The 27,042-nt window shown below is 39.8% G+C and overlaps 3 protein-coding genes, 1 long non-coding RNA gene and 1 pseudogene across 7 annotated transcripts in view; 2 read left to right on the top strand and 3 right to left on the bottom strand.

Annotated features, from left to right (window-relative positions):
* The window catches only part of LOC309687729 (protein broad-minded-like), a 112,375-nt gene that overhangs the window by 63,902 nt on the left and 21,431 nt on the right, over nt 1-27,042 (top strand). The window contains exons 18-21 of one of the 2 annotated variants that reach the window (XM_082502896.1): nt 3,248-3,406; nt 3,816-3,907; nt 23,277-23,368; nt 24,243-24,316. In XM_082502896.1, the coding sequence (XP_082359022.1) occupies nt 3,248-3,404 (157 nt within the window). In that variant the 3' untranslated portion in view covers nt 3,405-3,406; nt 3,816-3,907; nt 23,277-23,368; nt 24,243-24,316. Of the gene's footprint in view, nt 1-3,247; nt 3,407-3,815; nt 3,908-23,276; nt 23,369-24,242; nt 25,204-27,042 lie in introns of those variants that run through there. The other variant, XM_082502897.1, reaches the window with a different exon arrangement.
* On the bottom strand, nt 606-3,239 carry LOC309687735. The gene is made up of 2 exons (XR_014270837.1): nt 1,773-3,239; nt 606-1,562 (listed from the first exon to the last, which is right to left on the bottom strand). It is a non-coding gene; the product is annotated as an uncharacterized lncRNA (long non-coding RNA).
* LOC309687731 (protein broad-minded-like) lies at nt 3,319-12,073 on the bottom strand. 2 transcript variants are annotated; one of them, XM_082502905.1, is made up of 5 exons: nt 11,688-12,073; nt 10,686-10,804; nt 9,295-9,414; nt 8,949-9,037; nt 3,319-3,381 (listed from the first exon to the last, which is right to left on the bottom strand). In XM_082502905.1, exons 1-5 carry the CDS (start codon nt 11,749-11,751, stop codon nt 3,345-3,347), a joined length of 429 nt encoding a protein of 142 aa, XP_082359031.1. In that variant the 5' UTR covers nt 11,752-12,073; the 3' UTR covers nt 3,319-3,344. The 2 variants fall into 2 exon arrangements, with proteins under 2 accessions (XP_082359031.1, XP_082359030.1); XM_082502904.1 differs by lacking the exon at nt 3,319-3,381 and having other exon boundaries at nt 7,272-9,037.
* Nucleotides 5,192-7,275, top strand: LOC309687726 (spastin-like). The gene has a single exon (XM_082502890.1). The coding sequence runs from the start codon at nt 5,948-5,950 to the stop codon at nt 7,067-7,069; it is 1,122 nt and encodes a 373-aa protein (XP_082359016.1). The 5' UTR covers nt 5,192-5,947; the 3' UTR covers nt 7,070-7,275.
* LOC309687732 (polypeptide N-acetylgalactosaminyltransferase 17-like) overlaps nt 18,033-27,042 on the bottom strand; it is a 106,711-nt pseudogene continuing 97,701 nt past the window's right edge. Inside the window, exons 23-27 of the transcript in view lie at nt 23,774-23,959; nt 23,467-23,604; nt 23,027-23,122; nt 19,357-19,518; nt 18,033-18,367 (exon numbers count right to left, since the gene is read on the bottom strand). The product of the transcript in view is annotated as a polypeptide N-acetylgalactosaminyltransferase 17-like (transcript). The remainder of the gene's footprint in view (nt 18,368-19,356; nt 19,519-23,026; nt 23,123-23,466; nt 23,605-23,773; nt 23,960-27,042) is intronic.

The raw sequence follows: 27,042 nt of genomic DNA, 5'->3' as shown, positions 1-27,042 counted from the left end.
AATGTGGGTGACTGTGTAGTGTAGTTGGTGTAATAGTTTTCGACTCCACACAGTCACTGCTTTGCTGTGCTTCTGCAGCGTATCCAGTAATGGTGACAAATCCTCCAGCGTTGCAATAGGAAGCTGCTCTTAAGCGCAGAAAGAATTGTTTCCAGGGATTTCTATTTGTATCCAGCTTGGCGTGCAGGATCCTTTGTGTAATCTATGCTTACATATGTATTTTACACACAGACAATGTGAAAAATACAACACATTGCTATGGATTGATGCTGAAAGTGCTAATTGCACTAAAAAATTTAGCTGAAAAAAATAACACCAACTAAATAGATAAGCATGTCTGTTAACAAAAACCCCCAAACGCTTTACCCAACTGGGGTTTTTCAACTACCTCACTGACAGAATGAGCCCAGGTATTGCCAGTGCCACTGATGGAAATGAGCCACAGCAGCTCTTCAGCACCTACAAATGAGACCTGCCCACACCAACAAGCAAGAAGGGAGACCAGGTGGCGAGCATCGCCACACTTTCCAATCCAATAAACTACCATTGCAGTTAGTAGTAAGTGGTTGATTAGTGCAGCAACAACAAAAACACACTGAATGTCATTTTAAAATACACAAAATGTTTTATTTTACATTCTATCGAAGTTCCTGCTGGAAAGTGCTGTACTGTACAAGATGCTTCCCTCACCGCAAACTCAGGTTTACTGCTGGATAAATTTTATTTCCACATTAGTCAACTCAACAACCAAGACAGAGCACAATAGAGACAATAAGGGGGTGGCTGTAGCTCAGGCGGTAGAGCAGGTCATCTGCTGATCGGAAGATTGGTGGTTCGATTCCTGGCTTCCCCCAGTCTGCATGCCAAATATCCTTGGGCAAGATATTAACCCCAAATTGCTCTCCGATGCATCCATCGGAGTATGAATGTGTGTGAATGTTACTTAGAAAGCACCTAGAACAATGTGCTTGTGCGAATGGGTGTGAATGGGTGAATGCACAAGTTGTGTAAAGCGCTTTGAGTGCTCAGAAGAGTAGAAAAGCGCTATATAAGAACCAGTCCATTTACCAATATGTGCACTGGTCTAATGATGTTTATGGCTCCCAAAGTATCGAGTATTGAGGTCTATTGCACTGTTGACTATTTACAAAAGTATTGCACAAAAGGTATTGCACAGTGAGGTGAAGAGGCACTACAGCTTAGTTGTTCCCCCCTCCTTTGTCCTCCTGTTTCCCCTCCCTCTCCCCTCCAGAGAGGAGTTAAACAGTCTGATGGCGTGTGGGACAAAGGAGTTTTTAAGTCTGTTAGTTCTTGTCTTGGGGAGAAGCAACCTGTCACTGAACAGACTCTTCTGGTTGTTAATGGCCGTGTGCAGAGGATGCCTGGCATTGTCCATAATGTCCATCAGTTTCTTTAGTGTCCTTTTCTCTGCCACTGTCACCAGGGTGTCCAGCTTCATGCCGACCACAGAGCTAGCCTTCCTGATCAGTTTTTCCAGCCTGGATGAGTCCTTCTTTGCTGTGCTGCTCCCCCAGCACACCACAGCATAGCACTTTAAGAATCTAAAAGATAACAAAATCTGATAGGTAAAAATAACATTTTGAACCAACTAGGTGGTTCCCAAAAATCTGGCGTGCTGTGAGTCCTTAAAAAAATTGAGGAAACCGGAAAAGTAGCAGGACTAAATAACTCTGTACAGCAGATGAACTGTATCTGGAAATCATGTCCTTAAGATGTAGAAAAATATAAAGAAAAGCAAAGACTTGAAGTACCTGAGAGATGCACTGGCCCTTTAATGGATCCATCTGCTGTTTGCTGAAGCCTCATCAGAAACGGTCTCAGTGGAAGGCTGTCAGGAAGCCATTTTTAGTGAAGAGAAACAGGGAGAAAAGGCTGAGGTATGGTAAATTACACGAGAACTGGACTATATCAGTGGCAACAGGTCTTACAGCATTATGAATTCATATTTGACATTTTTGGTTCAAATAATTGTTGATATGACTCCAACAGAGGGTGTTTACATCCATCTGTAAAACACGATGAAGGCTCTGCCAGTGGTGTTGGGAATCTTGAGAAAGCTGATGGAAATATGAACCAGATATTAAGATTTTCATTAATCATGCAGTCCCAGCTGAAAAGCATCTAGTTGGAAAAGGCATATTTTTATTCATTACGACAATGATCCCAAACACACGGTGAATGCAGTAAACGTATACCTAGATCAGTCATGGATTGGCCTCCCCAGAGCCCAGACCTCAACATTTATTAAAGCAGTGTGTTCCGGAAAGAGAGAGTCCAGGCTATGTTCGATAGTAAAGGTGGCCATACCAAATATTGACTTTCAAGTACATTTTTGCCTTATGTACTGTATTTCCATTTATGTTTGCACGTTTCAGTGAATTGCTCTGCCTATTTCCCATTTTCCCAGCAGAATATAACGAAATGAGGATGCCTCAAGACTTTTGCAATATTGTATCAGAAGGAGAAAAAAGGTGACAAATGTCCCAGTTCTTCGTGGTTAATCTTGTTAATGTTGCCTTCTGTTTTCTAATGGTTTCCTGCCAAAAACCCTAAAAAAGTGTTCTCCAACCTCGTGAATTGAAAACACTGGATTTGTTATAGAATAACTTCTAATTAGCTATTATTTCACAGAGGAAATAAGATAATCGATAAAAGAAAAAAAGACGTGAAAAGGAGACAATAAAAGAAGCCCCTTCCTTTCCCACATGTGCTAAACTTAGAGCCAAAGCCTCACCCTGCCGCTTTCCGCTTCATTAGAGCTGTTTAAACAAAACAAGTTTAAAATAGGGTTTCTATCTGAAACAGCACATGCAGTTAAAAGGCCAATGTGGAAAATAAATCCTTGTGATTATAGTTGAACAGGAAGCAGCACTTGCTCTGCCTTTCAGCCCCATTGAACAAGACGTCAGCAGCTCTATGGAGGTAGTTTAGTCTTTTTTACAAATTCAAAATTAAATATGCGAGCACTCAAAAATTAAGGTTCACTGAGAAATGTCCTCATTTTTTAAAAAGAAAGGCATATTCCTTGTTATTTAATACAACATTCAATTGATCAGAAATGTTAGAAATCATGGTAAATGGGCTCATCAATACAAAATCATGATTGTCTTTTTAATTGTATAACTTTGTAGACTACTTTTCCCAAACCATCACTCTAGTGCTCCACTGGCACCTCGTATTACTTAATGCAAGTAGTTTACAGGTGTTGTGTCGTGTCTTTCTACAGATGTAGAAAGGTCAGCTACTCAAGAGACCTTCCCCAAATCTCCCTCATCTTCATCTTCGTCAACGAGGCTCTGTCGGTGATCCTGCGCTCAGTCCACTCAGCTGTCAATCACACACTTGCTCAAGGAGGTCATCCTGGTGGACGACAACAGCGATGACGGTCAGTATAGATTAAATATTTTCTTCAGCTAATACCAAATAAGAAGAGTGGCTTTTTCGCCCTCTGATTAGAAGATGGTTTATAGTGAGTGAAACACAGAATTTCCATCTAAAATCCACTGAGTCATCAGCAGGATTTCTACTGAAAGCAACAAAATACACATCAAATTGTCATTCAGCATCCCAGAAATAATTATCTTATACAATAAGTGTCATGTAACCTGAATATAATTATATAATTAAGTTTTATATTATTATAAAACTGAAACTAGTGAATAACCTTTGCACTGTCCTCTTCCTGCTGTGACAAAACAAATTTCCCACGTGTGGGACTAATAAAGGTTATCTTATCTTATCTTATCTTATCTTATCTTATCTTATCTTATCTTATCTTATCTTATCTTAAAAAGGTGGCGCGGTCGTTGATGCTCAGGAAGCAGTAGACCCCCGTTGGTGTTGTTTAGAGTGAGTTGGAGCTTAAAACAGCACCGCAGGGAGCTGAGTGAGAACTTTTATGTCATCTCTCTATTTGCATGTGTGCTTCTGTATTTCTTTATTTATCAACTGTGTTGTTGTGGTGATGAATTTGTATGTTTTTTATGTTTGTTTTCAGCTTTTGATAGTGTAGCAGTGACAATAGTTGGCATACATTAGTGGTTATTTAGGATAGGATGAGCTAATAAGCCATCATGTCTTTGTATTTTGCTAGGAAAATGGGAAATAGATGCAGCAGTTTACTGAAACTTGCAAACATAAGATGCCAGATGCATCTCTCAGGTTGTGTGTCAGTTTTGTGTTATTTCTTAAGGACACAACTTTCAAATTCTGTTCGTCTGCTGTAGATGTTTTTATTTAAGCTGCCAGTTCTTTTGTCCTCTACTTGTTTAGTTTCTTGACATATGTCAAGTTTTTGGCTAATAGCTCTTTGGTAATCACCTTGCTGGTGTGTTATCGTTGTCATTTTTTGTGCAGGAAACAAATTGTGTATTTGTGACAAGCTGCTGGTAATGTGCCAGTAACGAATTTGTCCCTTGAGTTAGGTGCCTTTATTATGTGTGAATGATTCATAGGAACAAACAAATAAAGGACTGCACTGAAAATTATAATAAAATGATGTCCAAAGAAAAATTTGAAGGAGCTTCAGAAAGCCTGAAGAACGTGAAATAAATTACAGAATTAAAAGACAGTTCGGTTCCTTGGAAGCAAAATGTAAAGACAAAATGTTCACACATGGCTCTATGCAACTAAATAAGAGCTTTAGGATTGTCTGAAAGTATTTGTTTGGGTTTTTGCTCGTAATTATCTGCTCCACTCTATGTTCACCTGTTCCTTATTACCCGGCTGCTCTAAAGTGATTTCTGCCAATCTTTGTCAGCTCATCTGTGAGCTTGTTTCACTCATGCGCTCTGCAACAGTCCCTCATGTTATTCTCTGCTTCACAGGTTTTTTACTCATTTTCCACCCCTTGGGCTTTGTTCTCCCAATATCAGCTTTATTTAAATAAGCTTTCTTTATGGTGGTTTTGCTGATTTTCTGTATTCATTTGGAAAAGCTTACAAACCTAACACAAATAATTGGGGTATAACCCTCAATCTCATTGGGCCTGTTTGAGTGCACATATGTCAATGAACTTAAAAAGGGCTAGTATGTGCACTTTGCTAAAGAAATGCTTTGATTATATATATATACAGTGAGTATATTTTCATAGGTACAGTGGGGCAAAAAAGTATTTAGTCAACCACCGATTGTGCAAGTTCCCCCACCTAAAATGATGACAGAGGTCAGTAATTTGCACCAGAGGTACACTTCAACTGTGAGAGACAGAATGTGAAAAAAAAATCTTAGACTCAGACCCTGTGACAAGGTCTGTGAAAACCACGTTTTTATGCCTGAAATACTACAGTACTACACTCCCACCAGATGAGCTCATGCAGCCTGTCACGAACCGGGACATACAACCATGACAAAACAGGAGATGCACACACAATTTATTGTGTTATTAATTTAGATCAACTGTGCTAATATAGTATACCAAAATGAAAACAATAACTCAAATTTCAGATATTTGAGGTTGTGCTGAAAATAATGGTGCCAAATAAGGCAAGAAAAACATATTTTAAAGGTGAAATATAGAGGTAAAATCAAAAATAGTCAAGAACGGCCAATTATACCCTGGACCACAGAGGGTTAAATTTGAAAACGGTTTAAAAAAAAACATCCCCATTCTAAAATGTCATGTGACAATCTGATTCATGAAGAGTGATGATGTCACAAGGACATGTGATGATGTCACAAGGACATGTGATGATGTCACAAGCACATGCCTTTGAGCCTTTGAAGTTTTTCTATAAATAGGGGTCAGGAGCAGCAAGTTTTAGTCAGTTTGTTCGCAGCCTTCAAACGTTCGACCAGAGCTATATTTGAAAGTATTTGTAAACCTCTGTAACATCACGCTCCAAAGCCCTGTGACGTTTCTGTGTTCTGTGACGTTGTCCCAAAGAAAGACCTTTAAATGCGATAAATAGCCTAAACGTTTTCGTTTATGACTAGTTTACCGTGTTATGACTGTGAACAGGGGGGAAGTCGCGCAAGAGAAATGTCGACCAAAACAATTGCAAGTAAGCCAAAGTCAGTTCCTAAAAGTCAACCCGCAGGTGTTTCCACCACCATCAGACCCTCCACTTCTGTAAGACCTCCATTAAGAATAACTGATGCAAAGAAAACCGCTCGGGTGGGAAAAACTCAGAATGGAAGACCGGCAGCTGTGAAACAGCCCCCGAAGAGGGATATGAAAAAGAATGTGGACAGTAAACTGGTCAGCTTAATTACAAATGAAATTGTATACAGTGGAGCGACTGTGTCATTTGATGACATCGCAGGGCAGGATCTGGCAAAGCAAGCACTTCAAGAAATTGTCATCCTTCCTGCCTTAAGACCTGATCTCTTTACTGGTCTGAGAGCTCCTGCACGTGGCTTGCTTTTATTTGGCCCACCAGGAAATGGGAAGACCATGCTCGCCAAAGCAGTTGCTGCAGAGTCTAATGCAACATTCTTCAACATCAGTGCTGCTAGTTTGACCTCCAAATATGTGGGAGAAGGCGAGAAGCTCGTACGAGCACTCTTTGCAGTTGCAAGAGAGAGACAGCCCTCAGTAATCTTCATCGATGAAGTGGACGGCTTGCTCTGTCAAAGGAGGGAGGGGGAGCACGACGCCTCTCGCCGTTTAAAAACTGAGTTCCTCATTGAGTTTGACGGGTTGCAGTCAGGAAAGGATGACAGAGTACTTGTAATGGGAGCAACGAACAGGCCCCAGGAGCTCGATGAAGCAATATTAAGGCGCTTTGCAAAAAGAGTATATGTGACCTTACCCGATGAGAAGACAAGATTTACGCTGCTGAAAAATCTTTTGGGAACGCACGGGAGTCCACTGAGCCAAGACGAACTGTCCTGTCTTGCAAAAGTGACTGAAGGATATTCAGGGAGCGATTTGACAGCATTAGCCAAAGATGCTGCACTTGGCCCAATAAGAGAGTTGGCACCAGAACAAGTCCGTGTTATAGCTGCTGCTGAGGTGCGCAACATTAAGATAAAAGACTTTGAGGATTCTCTGAAGCAAATCAAACCAACTGTTAGTCCAGCAACTCTTAACATGTACACCAAATAGAACAAAGATTTTGGTGGTCCTTCTTCAATAAATCCAAATCCAGTCAGGCTGGATGAAACAGAGTGCAAAAATAAAGAGCTTCTTCAAGAGAAAGAGCAACAGGAAAAAGAAAAAAAACGTATTCTCCAGGACTTGGAGAGAAGAAATCTACAACTGAACAAATTAATACAATGAAGGACAGAACACCTGAACTGGAAGGAGAAGTATTGGAAAAACGATGTTCAAAGATGCAGCGTAGGATCAATGAAATGGCGAAAAAACACTCAGAGGTCATTAATGAGATGTTGTTGAACTCAGACAACTTGAAGTGTGAAAACGCTGAAATGCTTGCACAAAAGCAGCAACAAGAGAAAATAAATGAAGACCTGCAGCGTAAGCTTCAAGAAATCACAAGAAGAAATGAGCAGTTAGAAAAGATGCACAAGGAAAAACAACAGCAAAATACAGACAAGTGCAATCTATTAAAAGAAATGGAGCAAAGATGCCAGAAACTTGAGAAGGAAGTTGAAGAAACAACCGATCAGTTGAGAACCCTCATCCTAGAGAAAAAAGTGGTCGTGGAAAAGCTCATGGAAAAGAAGAAAAAACGTTTCCGCTTCTTCTGGAGGAGGGACACTCCTGCTTTTTCTACTCTTTCTATTTTTTCTACTGCTGACGTCACCTCGTCTCCCTCCACCTCTGTTCCATCTTAATTTTCACCTCTCCTCTCCCCTTCTCTCCTAACACTTCTTCCCTCTCTCCTTCATCTTTTTTCACCCCAACCAGTCCCGGCAGTTGACTGCCCCTCGTGAGCCTGGTTCTGCCGGAAGTTTCTGCCCGTTTAAAGGCAGTTTTTCTTCCCCACTGTCGCCTAGTGCTTGCTCAGAGGGGATTGTTGGGGTTTTCTCTTTTCTTTTTTTTCCCCTTCTTATTACCATTTTCCTTTATTTACCGATTTGTTTTGTTTACTTTTCTTTTACGTTGTTTCTTTATTTACTTGTTTAACTTTTTTTCAACTTATGTAATAAACTAATAAACCAATTGAATTTGTCCTCTGCGTATTTTACATCTAATCTTTAAAGAATATTTCCAAAACATTTTCAAACATCACGATCTGTCTTTTGTTTGCTTGTTAAAACCCCGTAAATGGTGAAGTAAAAACCCTGTGATATGGTTTAAAACATCAAAATAGACTAAACAACTAGTCTAAAACTAAGAGACACAGGATAAAGTTGGTGTGAAGGTTTCAGTCTGTGAATGAATCTAAGCACCATCACCTTAACTTTAAATTCATCTCTGTTACCCTCTTTGTGACTGAACTCTGACCGTGAGCACCACAGCCACTGCGCACCAGTCACACGCACTTTAAATCCATCACAGTAAACCAGTTAGTTTACCTCAGTTTGTTTTGCAGCACATTTCACAACATGCAAAAGCATAATGTGCCATGTATAGACTCAAAATCTGATTTAAAAACATGAGGACTGACCTGTAAGCTTTACATTTACAGTTTATCACATACCACTGAGCAGTTCTTACCTGTAATTCTAAGCCCTCTTCTTCCTTTTCTGGTTTAAAACATCAAATTAGACTAAACAACTAGTCTAAAACCAAGAGACACTTAAATATTAAGTTAAACCTCTGGGGTTGCCGGACGCGCCGGCGCGTCAAAATCACATGACCAATTTAAGACGACACAGCTACAAGATGCAGCGATTCAGAGGCTGTATCCCAATTCAGGGTCTGCAGCCTTAAAGGCCGCATTTTAAGGCCGATTACGTCACCATGCCAGTCTCCTATTGCCAGAGGCTGAAGTGTGTGTGCAGTCACCAGGTGATAATCTGATATCGTCTACTTCCCCACTGATGTTAAGTAATATGAAAAAAATAATGAATCCCACCTTAGGCCGAATGTGTGACTCTCTTCGTAGTGGAAGAGAGAATGAATCTTCCCATCCGAATTCACGGCAATCAGTCTGTCAATCAAATCCTGTGGAGTAAAATGAGAGGCTTTGAACAAGAATGCACCGGATAGGGTGCAAAACGAAAACTGTGTGGAAATTTACAATGGGTAAGGTGGAGAACGTATATCAGTCTCAGTGTGAGAGGGTTTATTTGAATGCGTTTGAAGTAAAACAAATGGGTGGGTGGTGTTTGGAGGCCAAATAAAAAGTGCAAACATGCCCTCAGATGGATGACAAAAAAAAACTGCAGTGTGTGGAAAAGAAGAAGAAGAAAAACACTTACAGGTATGGAGGTTGGCATCTCCCTCAGGGTGTATTCGCTTTTGTTGGCCAAAGACTGTCGGCCCAGCAGTTGCCACACCGACTGGGAAGAGGAGAGGAGGTTGACCAAGTACAGGAAGGACTGAAGAGGAAAGTAAATACAGCAGCTGTTAGAGAGAAAAAATGTATTTGCTTTTAAAGACCATTGTGAATGCATTTGTGCACGTCATGGATTGATCAAATCCTAACACATAATAATAATATAACACTATTCAACTACAAACACTACCGATAATATGACAAATAATATCTGTAGTATTCAAAGCAAAACAAAATGTAAAAAGAATTTATGATTGCAAAGATAAAACATGGTTTACCACACTCTCAAAACTGAATAAGACATATATTCTGAGCAGAGTGGTTGAGCAGAAACCTATTGCAGCCTGAAGAATATTAAACTACAGGAAAGCTCCCTGCATTTTTCACTGGGTCTGGTAGAACAGGGAAAACATATCATCAAAAGCATCAAAGGAAAAAAAGAGAGACACTTGCACAAACGAGCTACAACTTAGATTATATTAAACAGCTTCAAAGAAACGTAAAGAAAAAAACAAGATACGATGGATTTTTTTTTCTAAAATAGAAATATCTATACTTTCATGTGTCTTCTGATGTTTCTGTGCATGTGTGAACTTATCTTCATATGTACTACCAAACCTCCTACTGTACTTAGCACAGATTAAAGCAAAGACTCGAGTTAATTCACCAAAGTGCTGGTGTGTGTATATTTAGTTTTCCTTTGACCTCAGCATATATGTATAACCCACTGATAAGGCAGACTTTAAAGTCGCCTGTGGCAGGACACAGTTTACACATCACTGGCTGTCCGTATTCACTTGGCTAGTCTCTCTGAGAGAGATGACTTGGCTGCTGTCAGAGGCCAAGCATCAGACACACACAGACAGGCTCACGCTGGAGCTTGTTGAAGCTTTCCTGAGAGAAATTCTGCCAAAAACATAACTAAAAATGCAGTCTTATGAAAGTAAGGCTTATTTGCCCAGACACCCATAAACCAATCAGCAAAAAGCCTTTCTTGTTAACAAAATCACTATTGCCAGTTTCTTAAATATGAATATTCACAAGTGAATTTTCTACATGGCTGCTGGTATCACAGCAACACATGGACCACTATTCTGAGTCCTGGGTTAATAATAATTGGAATCAATTTAATTTTAATCAATTTAAACACCTTTGTAACCAGTGAGCTAAAAACATGATGGAAAAGCAAAACTTCTAAGAGATCTGTGTCTGTACTATTATGTAGATATCTAAAAATTGGAGCACTGTGGGCTCCAGGAAGTTTCTCCTTCTCCCTCTCTCTCACACACACACGCACGCACATACATACAATACCTTAATGCAACTCCTATCTGTGGGGTCAATGGGAGTTGGTTTGGGACGGACCACTCTGATGTCGTCACTGCTGCACTCAAGAACAGACCATAGCTCTAGTACCAGGGCCCGAATAAAGCCTGAGACAGAACACGGAGAAATTTGTTGTACCAAACATTTATTTGAAATAGCAGCAACTAAAATTATTAACAGTGCTTTAATAAATAAACGACTGACTTTGTTATTGTGTGCAATCTTTTAAAGAAATCTGTCTTTGCATTGCTGGCACCGTTTTGATTGGAGGATTTGAATCTCAGGAAGGAAGGAATTTATAATGCCACTCCCTTTGATCCCATTTAATCTCTTCCCTGTTGCACTTTGGCCTGTCAGTAACTACATTTGAATTTTGCAGCTCAAGCTTGCACATAAAGGCTGGATAAAAACGTTAATGCAATCAAAATGTACGCAGCCCTCGCTGGAAAACTGGGGATACAGTACAGTACATAAATGATGAAGCAAAGACAAAACATTAGTGTCATGGAAGAAGAAATAGTCAGTGCATCACGGGAAGCTCCCAGCAATAAAACCTGCATTTGTATTGACACATAAACCGTAATTTGTGAGCAATTTTCAGTGTATTTCAGTTAAATTAACGAGACAAATATAACAAAAGGGATTTTATACTTAGAAGAAGAATATGAAATTGAAATATTAAACTAAGAAAACTATAAATACTGCAGTTCTAGAGTTACAGATATACAATTAAGCTTTGCATATCAGTGCTGTATAACCCAGGGAATGTACTTTTTTTTTTTTATAATTGAATAGTAATGGAAATCATGAACTGTTTTTCAGAGGTCATAGATCAAATGAGCAGTAGAGTTTTTCTCACAGAATGGTTCTTTCACATAGAAAGCAGTGTGTGCTGCAGGTTTAGCAAATGGCCCATCATTTGTATCTCCAGTGTCTGTTGAAGTGTACAGTATCTGTGTGTGTGCATGACCGTCGGTGCTCTCTGCTCACTCGGGTTCAGAGGTACAGGGAGGAGGCTCAGCAGGAGTAGAGGCAGCTGCTTCATCACAAACATGCCAGGTGCAGGCGGTAAAGGCCCTTTCTGTTTCCTCTCAACCCTCCTGCCAAAGCCATAGAACTCTGCCGAGGTGAACCAGACAACACAATATAGACATTTTTCCCTGTTCCTACATGGAAACACAAGATCAAACGGGCATTTTTTTTTGGCATAAATATGTATATCATATCGGACTCAGTTTGTTCCTGTTATTGTTTTTGCACTGTACTTGTCATCCATTCCAGTGAAACGATGCAGAAGGTTGTAGGTTGTGCAATAGTGCCATCTAGAGGTGAAGTAACATCACACTGCCCGTGCTCTTGTCTCGTCACGGTGTTTGCGTGTTTCTCCCTCTCTGCACACTCAGCGTTATATTCACAATATGTGGAAAATATATTGATATTGAATGTTCAAATATGAGGATATGTATAATGTATAGGTTGACTTTGCTCTACCTACACTTCTGGCAGAGCAGCAGTTGCAATGCGAACACATAATTAAACGGTGTATTTATAGGAACAGATTTCTTGCCTATGGCAGACAAAGTGATTTTAAACGTGTAAAAGGTTTCATTCACAGATGATTTATTACTATCACACCCTGGAGACTTTATAAAGAGCACTGCTGCAAAAGCAGCCTAAACAAACTTGTACAGTAGGTCACGCTGGTTTAGTTTTTCATCAAAATGCTTTTTTTCTTTTACTATTATTTTTGAAAACGTTACAGCACTGGTGGACATTTCCTACCAAATAAGAACTAGACACTACTGTTATGTAGTGGTTAATTGGAAAACTGTTTTATCACGAATTTCTTATTTAGAAATAATTAAAATTTTATTTGATGTTTTTTTTTTTTTGGATGGATACTGTTATTGCAGTGATGCTGTAATTAAACTGTCTTCACCCCAGTAGAATAATTGCATGACTCCATCACTGAAGTGGAGGGTTTGTTTTGGAGGGGAAACGCACAGTGTCTCTTTAGTAGCATGGTGGTTGGATCCCACATTTGTTTCTTATGTAACATTGTAAATAGCTGCTAAGACAGCATATCTATTGGACAAGCACATATTATACATACTTTGCACGTGCAATATTTAAACATGTAGGCTAGAGAATGACTTTCAGTTGTATTATTTATTAGACGAATACTAATTATCACTGTAAATATGAAAATCTGTACAAAACATCAAAGCATTAAGAATACTTGCAATAAAAAGAAATTTTCTAAATGGTGCTGTTTGTCTTATTATGCAGTAGACTTGAGATCTCAGTAGTTATTAGTTCAAGATCAGGACACAGTGTTTAAGGGATTGTACATTTCAAAATATAATTTACTTTGAAGCGATCTGATCCTATGCCATGACATTTAAAACATTAACATAATGCTCACTTAAATTGAAAAAAAATCTCTCACTTTGTGATTTTTAAAAAAGCAAATAGAATGCATTTATCAAACACTTTTAGTTGATGTTTGTTATGGAGTAGTGGCAGAAATCTTTAGCCATTCCTCGTTGCCTCAGGAGCAATGATTTTATTGAACATGTGCAAACATAAATGGAAATATACGTAAAATAGAGTTTATAACAATATAACAAGCTTGAAAGTCAATATTTGGCATTGTAACTGTTATTCTTCAGTTCTAGTTTTCTTGTCATTTCCACAGGAACAGTTTTCCAGGCTTCTTGAAGGATATTCAGAGCACGTCTTTGGGTGTTGTCCGCCTTTTGTTCCGTTCTCGTGTCACAATGATCCCACACTGCTTCAGTAATATTGAGGTCTGGGCTCTGGGGAGGCCAAGCCATGACTGATGCTGTTCTATTGTATGTTTTTCTATCCAGGTATGCTTTTACTGTACTGACAGTATTTTGGGGATCATTGCTATCCTGAAAAATGATGCATTTGCCAATCACATGCTTTCCCAATGGCATTACATTGTGGATTAAAATCCATTGTTACTTTTCTATATTCAAGATTCCATCAATCAAGAGTTTCCCATCCTTAAGAATAGCTTCTTCTTCTTCTAACAATTTCTGACAAGGGTTCAGCAAACGGTAGATGAATCAGCTGAAGGGCTAGATGCACCTTTCAGGTCCTGTGTTGGGTCTTAACTCGATTTTCCCCTCTTATTTCTTAAGGACATGACTTTCAGATATTGTTAATTTGCTGTAGAGGGTGTGTGTGGTTGAAAGGCAAGGCCTGAAGAGGAAATGAGGGTTAGGTGAGAGGAATGGTGGAAACATTGGGGTAAAACTTGGATTCACTTATTATTAATTATTAAACACTTATTATTAATGGAGCAGTAACACTGAGAAAAAAATCATCAAACTTTTACTCCTACTGACAAAATTAATCAAAAGCATTTTTAATTATGAACATTAAAAGTACTATTGAATGGGAAAAATCACATCTATCTGGATTTCTTTGCTTGTTGATTTCCAAACTAATATAAGTATTTTTCTGTACCTTTGCACTGATTTTCCCCTTTAACTGAATTTATCCTGCCAATGCTTTTTTGCATGTGCCCTTTGCTGCTAGAAATCAGATCATCTTTTTCATATAAATCTATGTACAAAAAAATACATAGATAGCTTTTAAAGCTGGAATCGGTCTTTGACTTTGCCTTTATTCTTCATTGCTGTATTACCTTTCCTCCTTCTGACCTTACTCTTTATGGCCACTTTTAGCATAAATATAGCATCTGGTTTAGCAAACCTTATAAAGGGAAAATCGATCTGAGGAATGGGAACAAAGCAAAAGTCATCATGAACGTGTCAGTTGAGGCTGTTAATCAGTGGGATACTGCAGGTCACCCTGCTTAAAAGCTGTCCCAATCCCTCTTTACGTGAAGCCTTTGCTTTTATTATATACTTCATATAACATATCATATTTATTTCTAACCACCATGACACCACAAGAGGGAAGCATTAGGCACTGAGATGGTGAAACTGCAACTGATAAAAATGCAGTTCATACATATAATGCAGCAAGCTAATCGATCTGTTGAAATTCACAAACACTTCTGCAGAGTAGATACATTCATTTCATTTTGTAGAATAAAAATATAATTTCCTGCCTTGTTTAGTATCACTATAATAGAAGGACACCGGCGCTAACAGTAAAAGTAAAAGTAAAAGCTATTGATACCAATTATTTTTATACTATATCCTCACTTCACAGTGAGAACCAAAATCTGTTTCTTCTTTCTTTTGTACTAAACATGTTCTCACACTCTGGAGCCATTTTGGTGCAAAGTCAGCAAATTTTATAATTTATAAATTTTTCAATTTTATATTTTATATTCCCCTTGCCATAAGAGCTGGGTAACACCCAAATTTCTCATCTGTGCAGTATTAAAGGTTTATCCTATTCTATTCTAAAACTTTAAAACTGTTTTTATTCTAGTATATAACTTTTATGATCACTGAAATTAAAGTTAATATAGATATAGCTTAAAAATAATTGGACAAATAAGTGCCTGGAGATGTTACCAAAATGGCTCCAGAGTGTGAGAACATGTTTAGTACAAAAGAAAGAAGAAACAGATTTTGATTCTCACTGTGAAGTGAGGATATAGTATAAAAATAATTGGTATCAATAGCTTTTACTCAACAATGAACACATAAGGTGAAGTAAACGTAAATCACAGTCTGATAAAAACCCTTTAATAAAGCACATTCAGTACATGTTCTGAAGCTATTACTCTGGCTCTGTTTGGGGTCATTGTCACGCTACAGAATGAACTTAAGCGATCTGATTATTTTGCATGATAAAAGATCTAATTGTAGTTCTAGTCTCTAGTTTTGACATGCTCTCTGCAAAAAAACCCCCAAAACAACAAAAACTAAAACAGCGGGATGCTTCACCATGCTTCGCTGCCAACATCTGTGCCTAAAGAGTTGTGCACAGTATTGTGTGTTGTATCATCTGTTACCCTTGCTGCAGTGGGTTTTATGAAATTGTCACATTTTCATACAGTGTTGCTGTTCTGTCAAGTAATTACATCTGTATCTCTGCTGCTTTTTTCCCGAGGCAGAGCAGAGAGCAGGCTGGGGTGACAGCTGCAGTGACACTACCCTCCAATCACAGAAAACATACAGCGCCACATAGTGCATATTAGAGCAAAATCATATTTGACAACTGTGAGTTCTCTGCTCTGACATTAAACCATAACCTCTTTCATTAAGTGCTCACAGGGAGCTGCAGGACACTGCTGGTCAGAACAATGCAAACTATGATACAATAATGTCAATGAATTACATTCATTTTCTAGATTTTTTGTCATCCTTTAAAAATAGCTCCATTTTTTTACATGCTAAAATCTACAAATTATACAAATTTCCATCCCCATAAATACAACCTTATCTAAGTAACGCAGTGAGTTTATTTGATCAGTTTGTCCTTGTTAGCATTTACTGCTGGCTTACATTTAGCAGGACTTTAACCAACATATGGTAATCCTATTTCACGCCAGAGAACGATGAGCAGTCTCTTCGTTAAGAGTCTGATCAGCATTCAGTGTTATGTTAGCATGCAGGCTCTGTCCCTCAGAGCCGCCTCACTCCTCTCTCCCCCTCTCTGCTAGAAACAGGCCCTTGTGCTCCCAGCAGTCTCCTCCTGTTTTATTTACATCTTAAGCATTTAAGCTGATGCTTCATCCAGAGCAGTTTAGCGAGAGTAAGCAGTAGGAGGTCAGTGTCTGATTCAAGGACACTATTTACAGGACATATGGTTGCTTCAGGATTGAACCCATAACTTGTCATTTATAGAACAGTCCCTTTAATGTTCGGCCACCTGGCTGCTTTATTTGTGGCTGGGTAATATTGTGTAGAAGCGCTTTTATAAAAAATGTGATGAAAGTACTCTTAAGTCGAGTTGGTGTAAGTTACAGCAGATGCCATGCAGCTGGAAGCTGAGGGTGAAATCTCTTTTGAAGTAGTCTATTTTGGGGGATAATTTTGAGGACTAATCTCACAGCATGCCGAAAATATTTTGACCACAACCATGAAAATGGATGGAGCAGTTAAAAGGAGAGCAGGCCAGCATGGTAGCTCATCTTTGCTGTCTCTACCTTATTTATAGTCCAGAAAAGCAAAATAAAGCATGAGTTTAGCAGCAAAAAATTACAAACAAGCTTGAAAATAAAATTAAACTGAAAAAAATAAGCATACTAATTAAAGTATGACAAATTTAAAGACTGCAGATGTATCCTAAAACACAGTAACAAAGCACAACCCAGGAAACCAGTTGTTTATTGGAAGACAATCTTGGGAGCAAAAATCCAGCTGATCACACTTATGCAATTTAATATATGACATCATATACATCTCAGTACGTTAATAATTTCAGCCTTTAAGGCCTCCTGCATTTCCACTATTGGTACTTTTGTGCATTCCTGATTCAATCCTCCTCTCTCGTTCATGTTCCAACCCTTTGTCCAAAAAAGTGCTTCCTATGTTTGACTAGGTTTTCAGTAGTTATGGCACACAGCAGTTAACCAAATAAATTAACTTAGCGCAAAGAAACTTTGTACCCAACTGCTTACAGTACTTCATGCTACGAGATATATTGCATCTGATGCTACAGAATGCTTGGTGGAAAAATAGCAATAAAAGTCAGAATCCATAAAACATAGAAGTGAGATTTAGCCCAGAGTCCTTGTTGGGGTGATTTGAAAAAAAAAGTACACCAAGTAATATTTTTAGCATATTTTTCTTCAAATTATAAATATTTACAAGGATTTGAATTTTCTGAAAAACATAAGAATCACTTTTCAGGCATTTTTGCTAAACTGTGTAAAATTTTCTCCTGTCACGAGTAGCCATTCCTTAATTTCTAAGTACCATAGACCAGCGGTCCCCAACCCCCGAGCCATGCACTGGTACCGGTCCGTGAGTCGTTTGGTACCGGGCCGCGAGTGTTGAGGTTCAGGTGTGCAATTTATGGTTTACCGGGGGTTTTTTTCTTCGTTTTATCGTTCATATTTATTGTTTTTATCGTTACCTCAGTTCCCCTGTGTCTTTTCCCGTGTGTTATGAACACATTTTAGTTATTTAGGGCCGGTCCGTGGCACAAAATGAATGAAATATTGCAGAAAGACTGATGGAAGATGGAAACTTTTTTTCCCCTTCACATAAGAAAGAACACGCTTTTGGTCGATTAAATGTCTACTAAAACTTAAACACTGTAAAGAAGTGGCACACAGGAATTATGGCAACATCACATTGAAAGTTTGTAAAATTCATATAGAGAAATGGTCCTCATGCTAAACTTTCACCACGTTGAATGTCCATGTTTTTAAAAAAAAACTAACAAAAACAAAAAAACATCAATTGTTTCCAAACCACCTCATCACTCGTCTCCTTAAAGCCATCTATTTTTGAGTCTTATTTCAAAAGCTAAGGAGCCCCCGCATCATTGATTGTCCACTGGCCAAGGTAACGTCAGGTGACAGCTCTTGGAAATAGCCTTTGTAATTGGTCCCAATGAAACTGGCCAGGCGATCACTGCTTCATAGTGTTCTTGATGGTCCACCTCTGCCCCGAGCAGGGCTGCAGGACCAGCAGGTGGCCGGAGTAAACATTAGCCGGCACCACCTCCAGACAGCGTCCAGTAGCCCGATTTATGATCGATTCGTTCTGCAAGGCAGAAGGAGATACAATACTTTGGTTTTAACAGATTTCACAGATGGTCTGTGAACAATGCGTGATGGTGACAGAACAGTATGTAACCAGACCGGGCCTTATGTGAACTGTTGCAACCTCTTTCTTAAACAAATGGCACTAACTTTTTACCTTACATCTATATAAAATAAGTAAGGTCTCCCTATTTCCCTAAGACTTCTACGTCTGCAGGACTCTTCACTGCTTGTCCTGCTGTGTGACAAAGAATCGATGTGGCAGAAGGTCTGCAGCATCACTGTTCAAGCTCTCCTCTTCCCGTGCTACAGGCTGTAACTCTTTAGTTTTTAAAGGTTACCCAAACAGAACTAAAAGACCAACAGAAAATTGACTTACAAAAGGTTTTTCACATTAAAAGAAAAAGAGAATCAATGCCAAAGTAAAAGGTATATTGAGTCGCTTGTTACCCTTTAAGCAGTCTGGGTTTAGTTGTCTTAAGAGGACCCCTTATTTTCTAGCATAAATATAATTTTACAACAGTTATTGTTCATATTAATCATAGCCAAAGTCTCAATTTATGTGCAAATAATCCCCGTTAACCAGACTGCTTTGATTTCAGTAATAGCAGAGATGATATCCTAATATAGTCATCACAAACAGACAGATCTGTCCTACTGGTGTTAAAACCTTCTGTTTGTGAGGGTTTTAACACAAAGAAAGGTGGCTTCAACGGAGGTATTCGGAATATAAAGGCGGTTCTGTCAGATAAAGCATGAACTACGGGGCTGCAGCAATGCTGAGTATGAGAGAAATGAAGATTCATGCAAAGCTACTCTCATATTAGAGTCCAAGAGAAAAAAGAATGGACCCAGACATGAGCTCAATAGGTCCCTTTTAAAATCTGACATATAGATACTTTTCCTCTCAACTCTATGCCAGTAAATTTTAGTTTCTCTTATAAACACTCAGTTATATCATTGAAAAAGAGATTTCTTTACACTTCTGACCTGAGAGAAATGCCATGTCTTCTGTTTCACGTTGGTCACCTTTTCACAATTGAGGAGCTGAGGAAAGTTGCTCATCTGATCGTACACCACACAACGAGTGTCCTCACCAGTGCTGCCTAGGGGTCCCAGAAACAGCTGACCTTCTTTAGTGTAGCGTCCTAACTAAGAGGAAAACAGATACGTCACACATACAGTAAACGGAAAGTTACTGAACTGGCTGAGTGAATACTCTTCTCTTTATTAGCTAACGATGAAATAAGTATGTGATGATGTACAAGTTGAAGGTAACCTGGCAGGAATTTTCCTTGATTATGCAAGCTGTTGGGTTTTTTTTTTGCTGCTTTGAACAAGAGGATGGTGTTGTTCCCAATACTGCTGAGAGGCAAAACATGTCTTTGTTCTTCACTGAGTGCTAAACACAAAGATTTTCCTGTACATCACTGCTAATCACAGTGTTGTTTCAGCAGAGTTCTAACCCACATATAGCCCTAACATTTTATATACACCAAATTCTGCAGTTTTCTCAACTTGACAGAAAGAAAAAGCAGAAGTGAGTCAGATTCTTCCCGCTCTGTTTTCTAACCTTTGTGTCTTTCACTTCAGCTTTTTCGTTCAGATTAATAGTAATTTCCACTTTAGCAGTGCAGATAAAACAGTTCCTTTGGTTGCATCTAGCTCTGAGGCTTTGAGTGTGCTGACGATAAAGACTGATTGGGAAATTGTTTATATCGCATTCTGTTCCTAACAAAGCATGAATAGTGGTTGCAATGCCTTGCAAAAGATATAAAGATAAAGCTTTCCATCAACCACCCAGTCAGCCCAGTTTGGGTCTTTTTGCAGAGTAACTGCATCCTGTTTGCAGTACATCATACAAAAGTTAGGTGATTTAACAGCGTTTGGACTCAAAATCTTAAAAAATCCCACTTGTGGTCCCTAGATGTCACTGCTTCTTCTTAAGAACAGAGTATTTATTAAAATGTTTTTCTAGTATCTTTGACCACTACAAGTTACATTCATCTTTTCACAGATATTCATATCGCACTTTATTTTATGCACTTATGTGCTTTATCTGTTTTGCATACACACCTACAGCCAGTCACCATTTAACCTAACGTGCATGTCATCGGACTGTGGGAGGAAGCCGGACTACCTGGAGAGAACCCACGCTAAGACACCATGGGGTCGCTTTTATCTCCGTGGAAGTGCAAGTGTGAAAAACTGGTGGTCTAATAAAAACTGAAGACTTTTTGTTCCATCAAAAGGATAACTTTAAAAAATGCAACTGAAGCATGTCTTGTGAAGAAAGTGTGATGCGGCTGTTCGATTTGTATTGTTGATTGTCATTTATGCTTAGAAATATTTACTTATATATGCTTAGAGTTTTGTAATTAATTGTAGATTGGTAGAGGTTTTGATCCTTGATAGTCTGCAAACTGTGTGTGTATTAGACAGCACTTTGGGAGCATGAGAGGTCATACCGTGTTTTATTGTTTTATGGTAGGATTAACGTAGTTGCGTCTGTTCTAGTCTAGTCTTTGTTTAGATGAACTGCAGGACTTCCTCACCGTGTTATCTAGGATGAACCATCTAGGGTGAGGGGGAGGCTACCCTCTTCCTGACCAAGGATGTTTGACCCTTTGATCAGCAGTCCACACACACACACACACACACACAGACACACACACACACACACACACACACACACACACACACACACACACACACACACACACACGCACGCAGTAAGGATGGGCGGACATGTCTCAGCCTCCACCACTCTCAGCACTGGAGCCCCCCAGGGGTGTGTTCTGAGCCCCCTGCTGTACTCTTTGTACACATATGACTGTGTGGCCACTACCAGCTCCACCACCATCATCAAGTTTGCTGACGACACCGTCGTGGTGGGCCTGATCTCTGATAACAACGAGACGGCCTACCTGAAGGAGATTAGGAATCTGGAGAACTGGTGCCAGAGGAACAACCTCCTTCTAAACGTCAGTAAGACAAAGGAGCTGATAGTGGACTTCAGCACTAAGCAGGAGAGGAACTACCAGACCCCCGTCATCAACGAGTGCCCAGTGGAGAGAGTGGACAGCTTCAAATACCTCGGAGTTCACATCACGCAGGACCTGTCATGGTCCTGTCACATCAACACCGTGGTGAAAAAGGCCCGTCAGCGTCTCTACCACCTCAGACGCTTGAGAGACTTCCAACTGCCCTCCAAAGTGCTCAGGAACTTTTACTCGTGCACCATAGAGAGCATCCTGGCGGGAAACATCTTAACCTGGTTCGGGAACAGCACCATGCAGGACAGACGAGCTCTACAGAGGGTTGTGCGGTCAGCTGAGCGCACCATCCGCTCCGAGCTCCCTGACCTGCACTCAATCTACAGCAGGCGGTGCTGGACCAAGGCCAGGAAGATCGTGAAGGACCTCAGCCATCCCAACAACAGACTGTTCTCTCTGTTGAGGTCAGGAAAGCGATTCCGCTCCCTGAAGACCAACACAGAGAGACTGAGGAGGAGCTTCTTCCCGCAGGCGATACGGTCTCTCAATCACACCACCACACAGTACTGACCCACACATACAGTTCTTACACACACACTGGACTTTCTGGACTTTGTTTTTGCACAACACTGGTCACTATATTCTTCATTTCCGGTTAATACTTGTACAGCTGCTGTTATTGTGTATATATTTATTTATATTTAGATTTCTTCATACATTCTTATATAGTTCTATACTGTGTATTGGTGTATTTTGTTGTACAGTTATTTTATTTTCAACTTTAATTTATATATTTTATCTTATTCTTCCCAGTTAAATTTACCCTTCATTCTAATTTGTGTTGTACAGTTATTTCATTTTTAACCTTAATTTATATTTTATTCCTTCCTAGTTAAATTTACCCCTTTTTAATTTTTCATATTTATTTCCTACCTTATTCATAGCCTTTCCTTTTTTGTTTTCTTTAGGTCACGAGCAGTTGTCCAAGCATTTCACTACATATCGTACTGTGTATGACTGTGTATGTGACAAATAAAATTTGAATTTGAATTTATTACTCTTTGTGTGTATGTAGACGTCATATGTTAACGAACTTATGCATATTCATGTAACCTCAATAAAAGGACAGTGGTACGGGAGGACGGACGAGAGCAACTGGGGCCAAGCGAAGGAACGGCGATTGTCCGGTTCTCTCCCGTGCACGAGTAACATGAAGCTTGCCTACTTCGTGTCTTGCTTTGCAGTGTAATTATATTGCCTTTAACGTTCCAGCGGATGGGTTCAAGCTACAAACCTATCAGCGGCACTCATTTTTCCAGAATTGAATTGAAATTTTAGCTCCTTTAGCATTTTACCACTGAAGCCTTGACTTTCTGCCTAAAGCACCTGTTTACCACTGTGAGCTAAAAAGAGAGGCCCTTAGGGCTGAAGGGATGAAGAGCTGACACTGGCTGACTCAGGGCTTCAACACAAAAAGTGCAAGACACAATTTTATTCTGACAGCAGAACTCGCTCCTTGGAGGATTTCAGCTGAGCCTGTGATTGAGACACAGCTGCAAATCACATCACCGGAGAAGCTCACTGTATGTTTTCATGAGAAAGCAAAGCAACTGGAAAAAGATGGAGTATACTCTTTAGTATGGTGGTGAGGAAGAGTGTTGTACCTGAGGACCCCACCCATGGCATGGGTGCAGGGTGGCTGTGTGGTTCTCCTTCACACCCTGATCCATACACAGGTGGCTTGCTTTAGAATTGCGGACCTTAAATACACAAAAAAAAAGAGTCAGACTTAATTCATAAAATATGAATATTCCCCAAAATAATTACCGATTAAAAATGTATAAAGGCTAAAAACAAGGATGTGTCAGTGTGGATCAGACAAAGTTCTAAATCTCATTTATTTTCTATTAACAGCTGAGAAGATGTGGATGTACATGCTGTCTGAGTCCCTGCTTTCTTGTTATATTTTGGTCTGTGGAGGAGATACAAGTTTCTTAGGACTTTGTGTAAGTATCATTTATTTAATTTCAGTGGTTTAATTTGTACATCAGATCTTACATCTACAAACTTACTTTTTCCTGTGTCTTTGTCCTTCATGGCTCACCTCACCGTAGAACAGCGTATCGTTGTACCTCCTCATCTCTGGGTAAACGTTGTCTAGGTACCAGTGAAAGCTCTTACATTGCAGACTCTTCCTCAGTGCAACCCTCTGTGATATGTCTCCGTAATCAATACCGTGGTTCTGCAAGAGCAAAGGAAGTTATTATGCCTAAAGTCTCTACATAAATTGTGGAACCAAAAGAAAAACTGTTTGGCTCTGAACATGGACATCTGATAGTCACAAACAGACAAGCATGACTGACAGCATCCTCTCTAAGAGAGGTCTTGGTGCAGAAAAATGCCGTTCTCACCTCCACGGGGATGTTCCAGGCCAGGTAGACATTGGACTTGTACTCATCCATCCAGACCTCTGCCACACGCAGGGCATTAAGGCGTGTGTGGAAAGCTATGTTACTGTGGTAAGGTTTCTTCATTCGTGCAATATGAGCCACTCTGGAGCAAGGCAGCACCTCCATACTGCCTCCACACAGCCACACCTGTGGGTAGTAGGAGTATGAATTAAAGCTCACAATAATATACTGCTGGCTGCTGGGCAGCAGGAAATATAAATAGGCAGATGCACAGTCGCCGCGATGTCCTGATTTATAAAGTCAATTACAGCTAACAGCTGGAGCATAGAGCACCTGGAAGGACGTGTTTTCTTTGTGCTGGAACTAATGAAAGCTAAATCTGTACATTTAGAAGTCCTTCTCGGTTTTTCTTCTTGTTTTCTGTTATATAAAAAATATCTAATTGTTGCTTTTATTCATTTTTTTCTAGCCAACCTTAAGGGGCATCAAGAGGAGCTGAGGTTTTCGGCACTTCAGCACTGGGTTAACTTTTAAGCTCCAACTGTGAGTATACATACATAAATGCATGTTTTTTTACTTATATTGTTTGCTGTGACAACGTATCATCCAGAGCACTCTCCCAGTCAGCGAATACACCATGATGATTCCAGGCATGTCATTAAAGATCAACAAGAAGAGACGGTCAGAAGCACAAGTCATGCTTGAAGATGTGGCCAAAACATCTTCTACAGTTCACCATGCTATTTCCCAGCTTTGATGTAGGACAGCGGGCCAGAACAATAAGACATGAATGCTAGCATAGCCCCAAGAGCTACACAACAACAGAATAAAAAAAGAAGCATAAAAGCAAGCAGTTTACACAATCATAAAAGCATAAGACAACAAGTGAGTTTTGAGTTGGGACTTAAAGAGAGAGATGGAAGAGATATTTCTTAAATCAGGAGGTAGGGAATTCCAGAGTCGTGGAGCAGAGCAGCTGAAAGCCCTGCTCCCCATGGTGGCAAGACGGGGGGAAGGGACGGAGAGAGAAAGGGAAGAAGAAGATCTAAGACATCGAGATGGGGCAGTGATCTGAACCAGATCAGAGAGATATGGAGGAGAGAGATGATGAATAGCCTTAAATGTGTACAAGAGTATTTCTTCTTCCTGACCAAGATTCGTTCCTTTTGTTGCTTCTCATTAACAGAGGTCAAAGAAAGTATAATGATAAAGTGGAGAACTACTGGACATCATTCATTTTTGGTGCTAAAGGTTTAAGAATTAACTGCAGCAGAAGAGCTTCACCTGCTTGTGAAGTGGTTTAGAAAAGAAACCTCAGAGCATGAAGGTTGAATCAATTATCTCCTCATACAAACCACCCAGCAGCTGAGCTGAAAATGATATCAGAATGGCTAGAACAATGTTATGGTGCATCTAGAGCTACTGAAACAGCTCTTAATGCAAAACTTTAAAAAAGAGCTTTTTGACCTAGCAGACTTGCTATTGAAGAAATAGGAAGCTGAACAAGATAACTTCCTCCCAGGATCCTCTCTGGAAACAGCCAGTGGTACTCATCCCTTTTTCCAAAAGCTTCTACACAACCTCAGGAAAAATGGACATGCCCAAATAAGGGCATCATGTAGCTACAATCTCTAAGTTGATCAGTGGTGGAATCCAATGACCTAGCTGTAATCCTTACTTCATTCACAATGATAGCCATCAAAATCAGCAGGTCAAGACTGAGGTATCCTCTGCAGGTTTGGAGAACAAATGTGCAAAGCCAGCAACTGACCAATTAGGAACTATCCCAGCCACAGAAAAACACAGCCCTTAAACAAACACAGAGGCTTCAGAGGAAAACCCCTTGAAGAACAGATGAGAACAGGACATGGTGCTGTGAATTCATTCATGCAGGACTGTGAGTGAGATCAAACCACTGGACCCTGAATTGACCTCTCACTGTTAGGTAGAATTGTTGTGCACATCCACAAGCTTCAAAAGGAGATTAACTGCTCTCATAATGAATAATTTACCCAGAAAGTGGATCTCGGCAGGGTACTCACAGAAGAACTGAGCATCAAAATGGAAAAGAAAGAAGATTTAAGACACGTTAGGCATGGTTGTTGTTGACAGAAGGACTGGTCTGAGTATTTTGGAAACTCCTGATCTACTAGGATATTTCTGTATTACCATCTCTAGGGTTATCCCAAGGGATGGTCCAAAAAAGAGGAAATATCCAATGAGAGACAGTTCTCTGGGTGAAAATATCTTGTTGATACCAGACCCGACCAGAGACTGCTTTGAGCTGACAAGAAGGCAACAGTAAAACAGATAACTTCTTCTTAAAAACCACTTTTGCATTACTTTGAACCGTGAACCTTGAAGAATTTGGGCTAGAGCAGCAGAGGACCATATCAGGTGCTACTCTTGTGAGCTAACAGGAAAGTCTCCACAGTCAGGGGATCTCAATCAGATAGATCACCTTTGGTATATGACGCAATGGGAGATTCCCATCGTGAATGCACAGCTGACAAATCTGCATCAACTGCATGAGGCCATCATGCCACGATCAATCTTTGAGGAATGTTTCCAGTACTTTGTTGAATCTATGCCATGAAGAATTAAAACAGCTCTGAAGGCAAAAGAGTGTCCAACCTAATACTGACAAGGTGTATCTAATAAAGTATCTGCTGAGTGTGTCCAACCCACGAGCCTTCTGCTGTGAACATAATGAAGACATGGATATCCAAGCTATCTGAACCCACGTCAAAGTGATGTGAGCGTAACAGAAACTTCAAACTGACAGGTCGCCAAACAATTGCACAGATGCAACCTATTTCACTCCTGACAAACATTCCTACTGGATAAAAAGTAGGTCCGTCAGTCTTTCTTCACACTGGGAACAATATGAAACATGTTCCATCCACAGATAAGGAGCACTACAAACAGAAAATGGGCACATAGGTTTTAAAGATAACCTATGTGTTTCTGTTACCCAAGGACACGGGTGCTAACCAACAGAGGGTATGCCAAAAAAAAACATTTTACTGCTCTCTGCCACACTCTAAGATAAATAAGCAGTACTATGATTTCATGTAAAAGATGTTGGACAACAACCATGCAAAATTGCCCCATAGAGGTGCTGATATCTACCGCTTAACATTCATTATCCCAAGAATCCTGTTAAAACCCAAACAGTCATTGATTCAAGTGCTTGTTATGAAAGAGTTTCTCTGAATGAGGGCCTTCTCCCTGGACACATCCAAACAATCCTCTTGTAAGGGTTGTAG

The sequence above is a fragment of the Aulonocara stuartgranti genome (genome assembly GCF_965226115.1).
Source record: "Aulonocara stuartgranti genome assembly, chromosome: 14".
NCBI classification, from domain to species: Eukaryota; Metazoa; Chordata; class Actinopteri; order Cichliformes; family Cichlidae; genus Aulonocara; species Aulonocara stuartgranti.
This window is presented reverse-complemented; position numbering and strand designations above follow the sequence as displayed.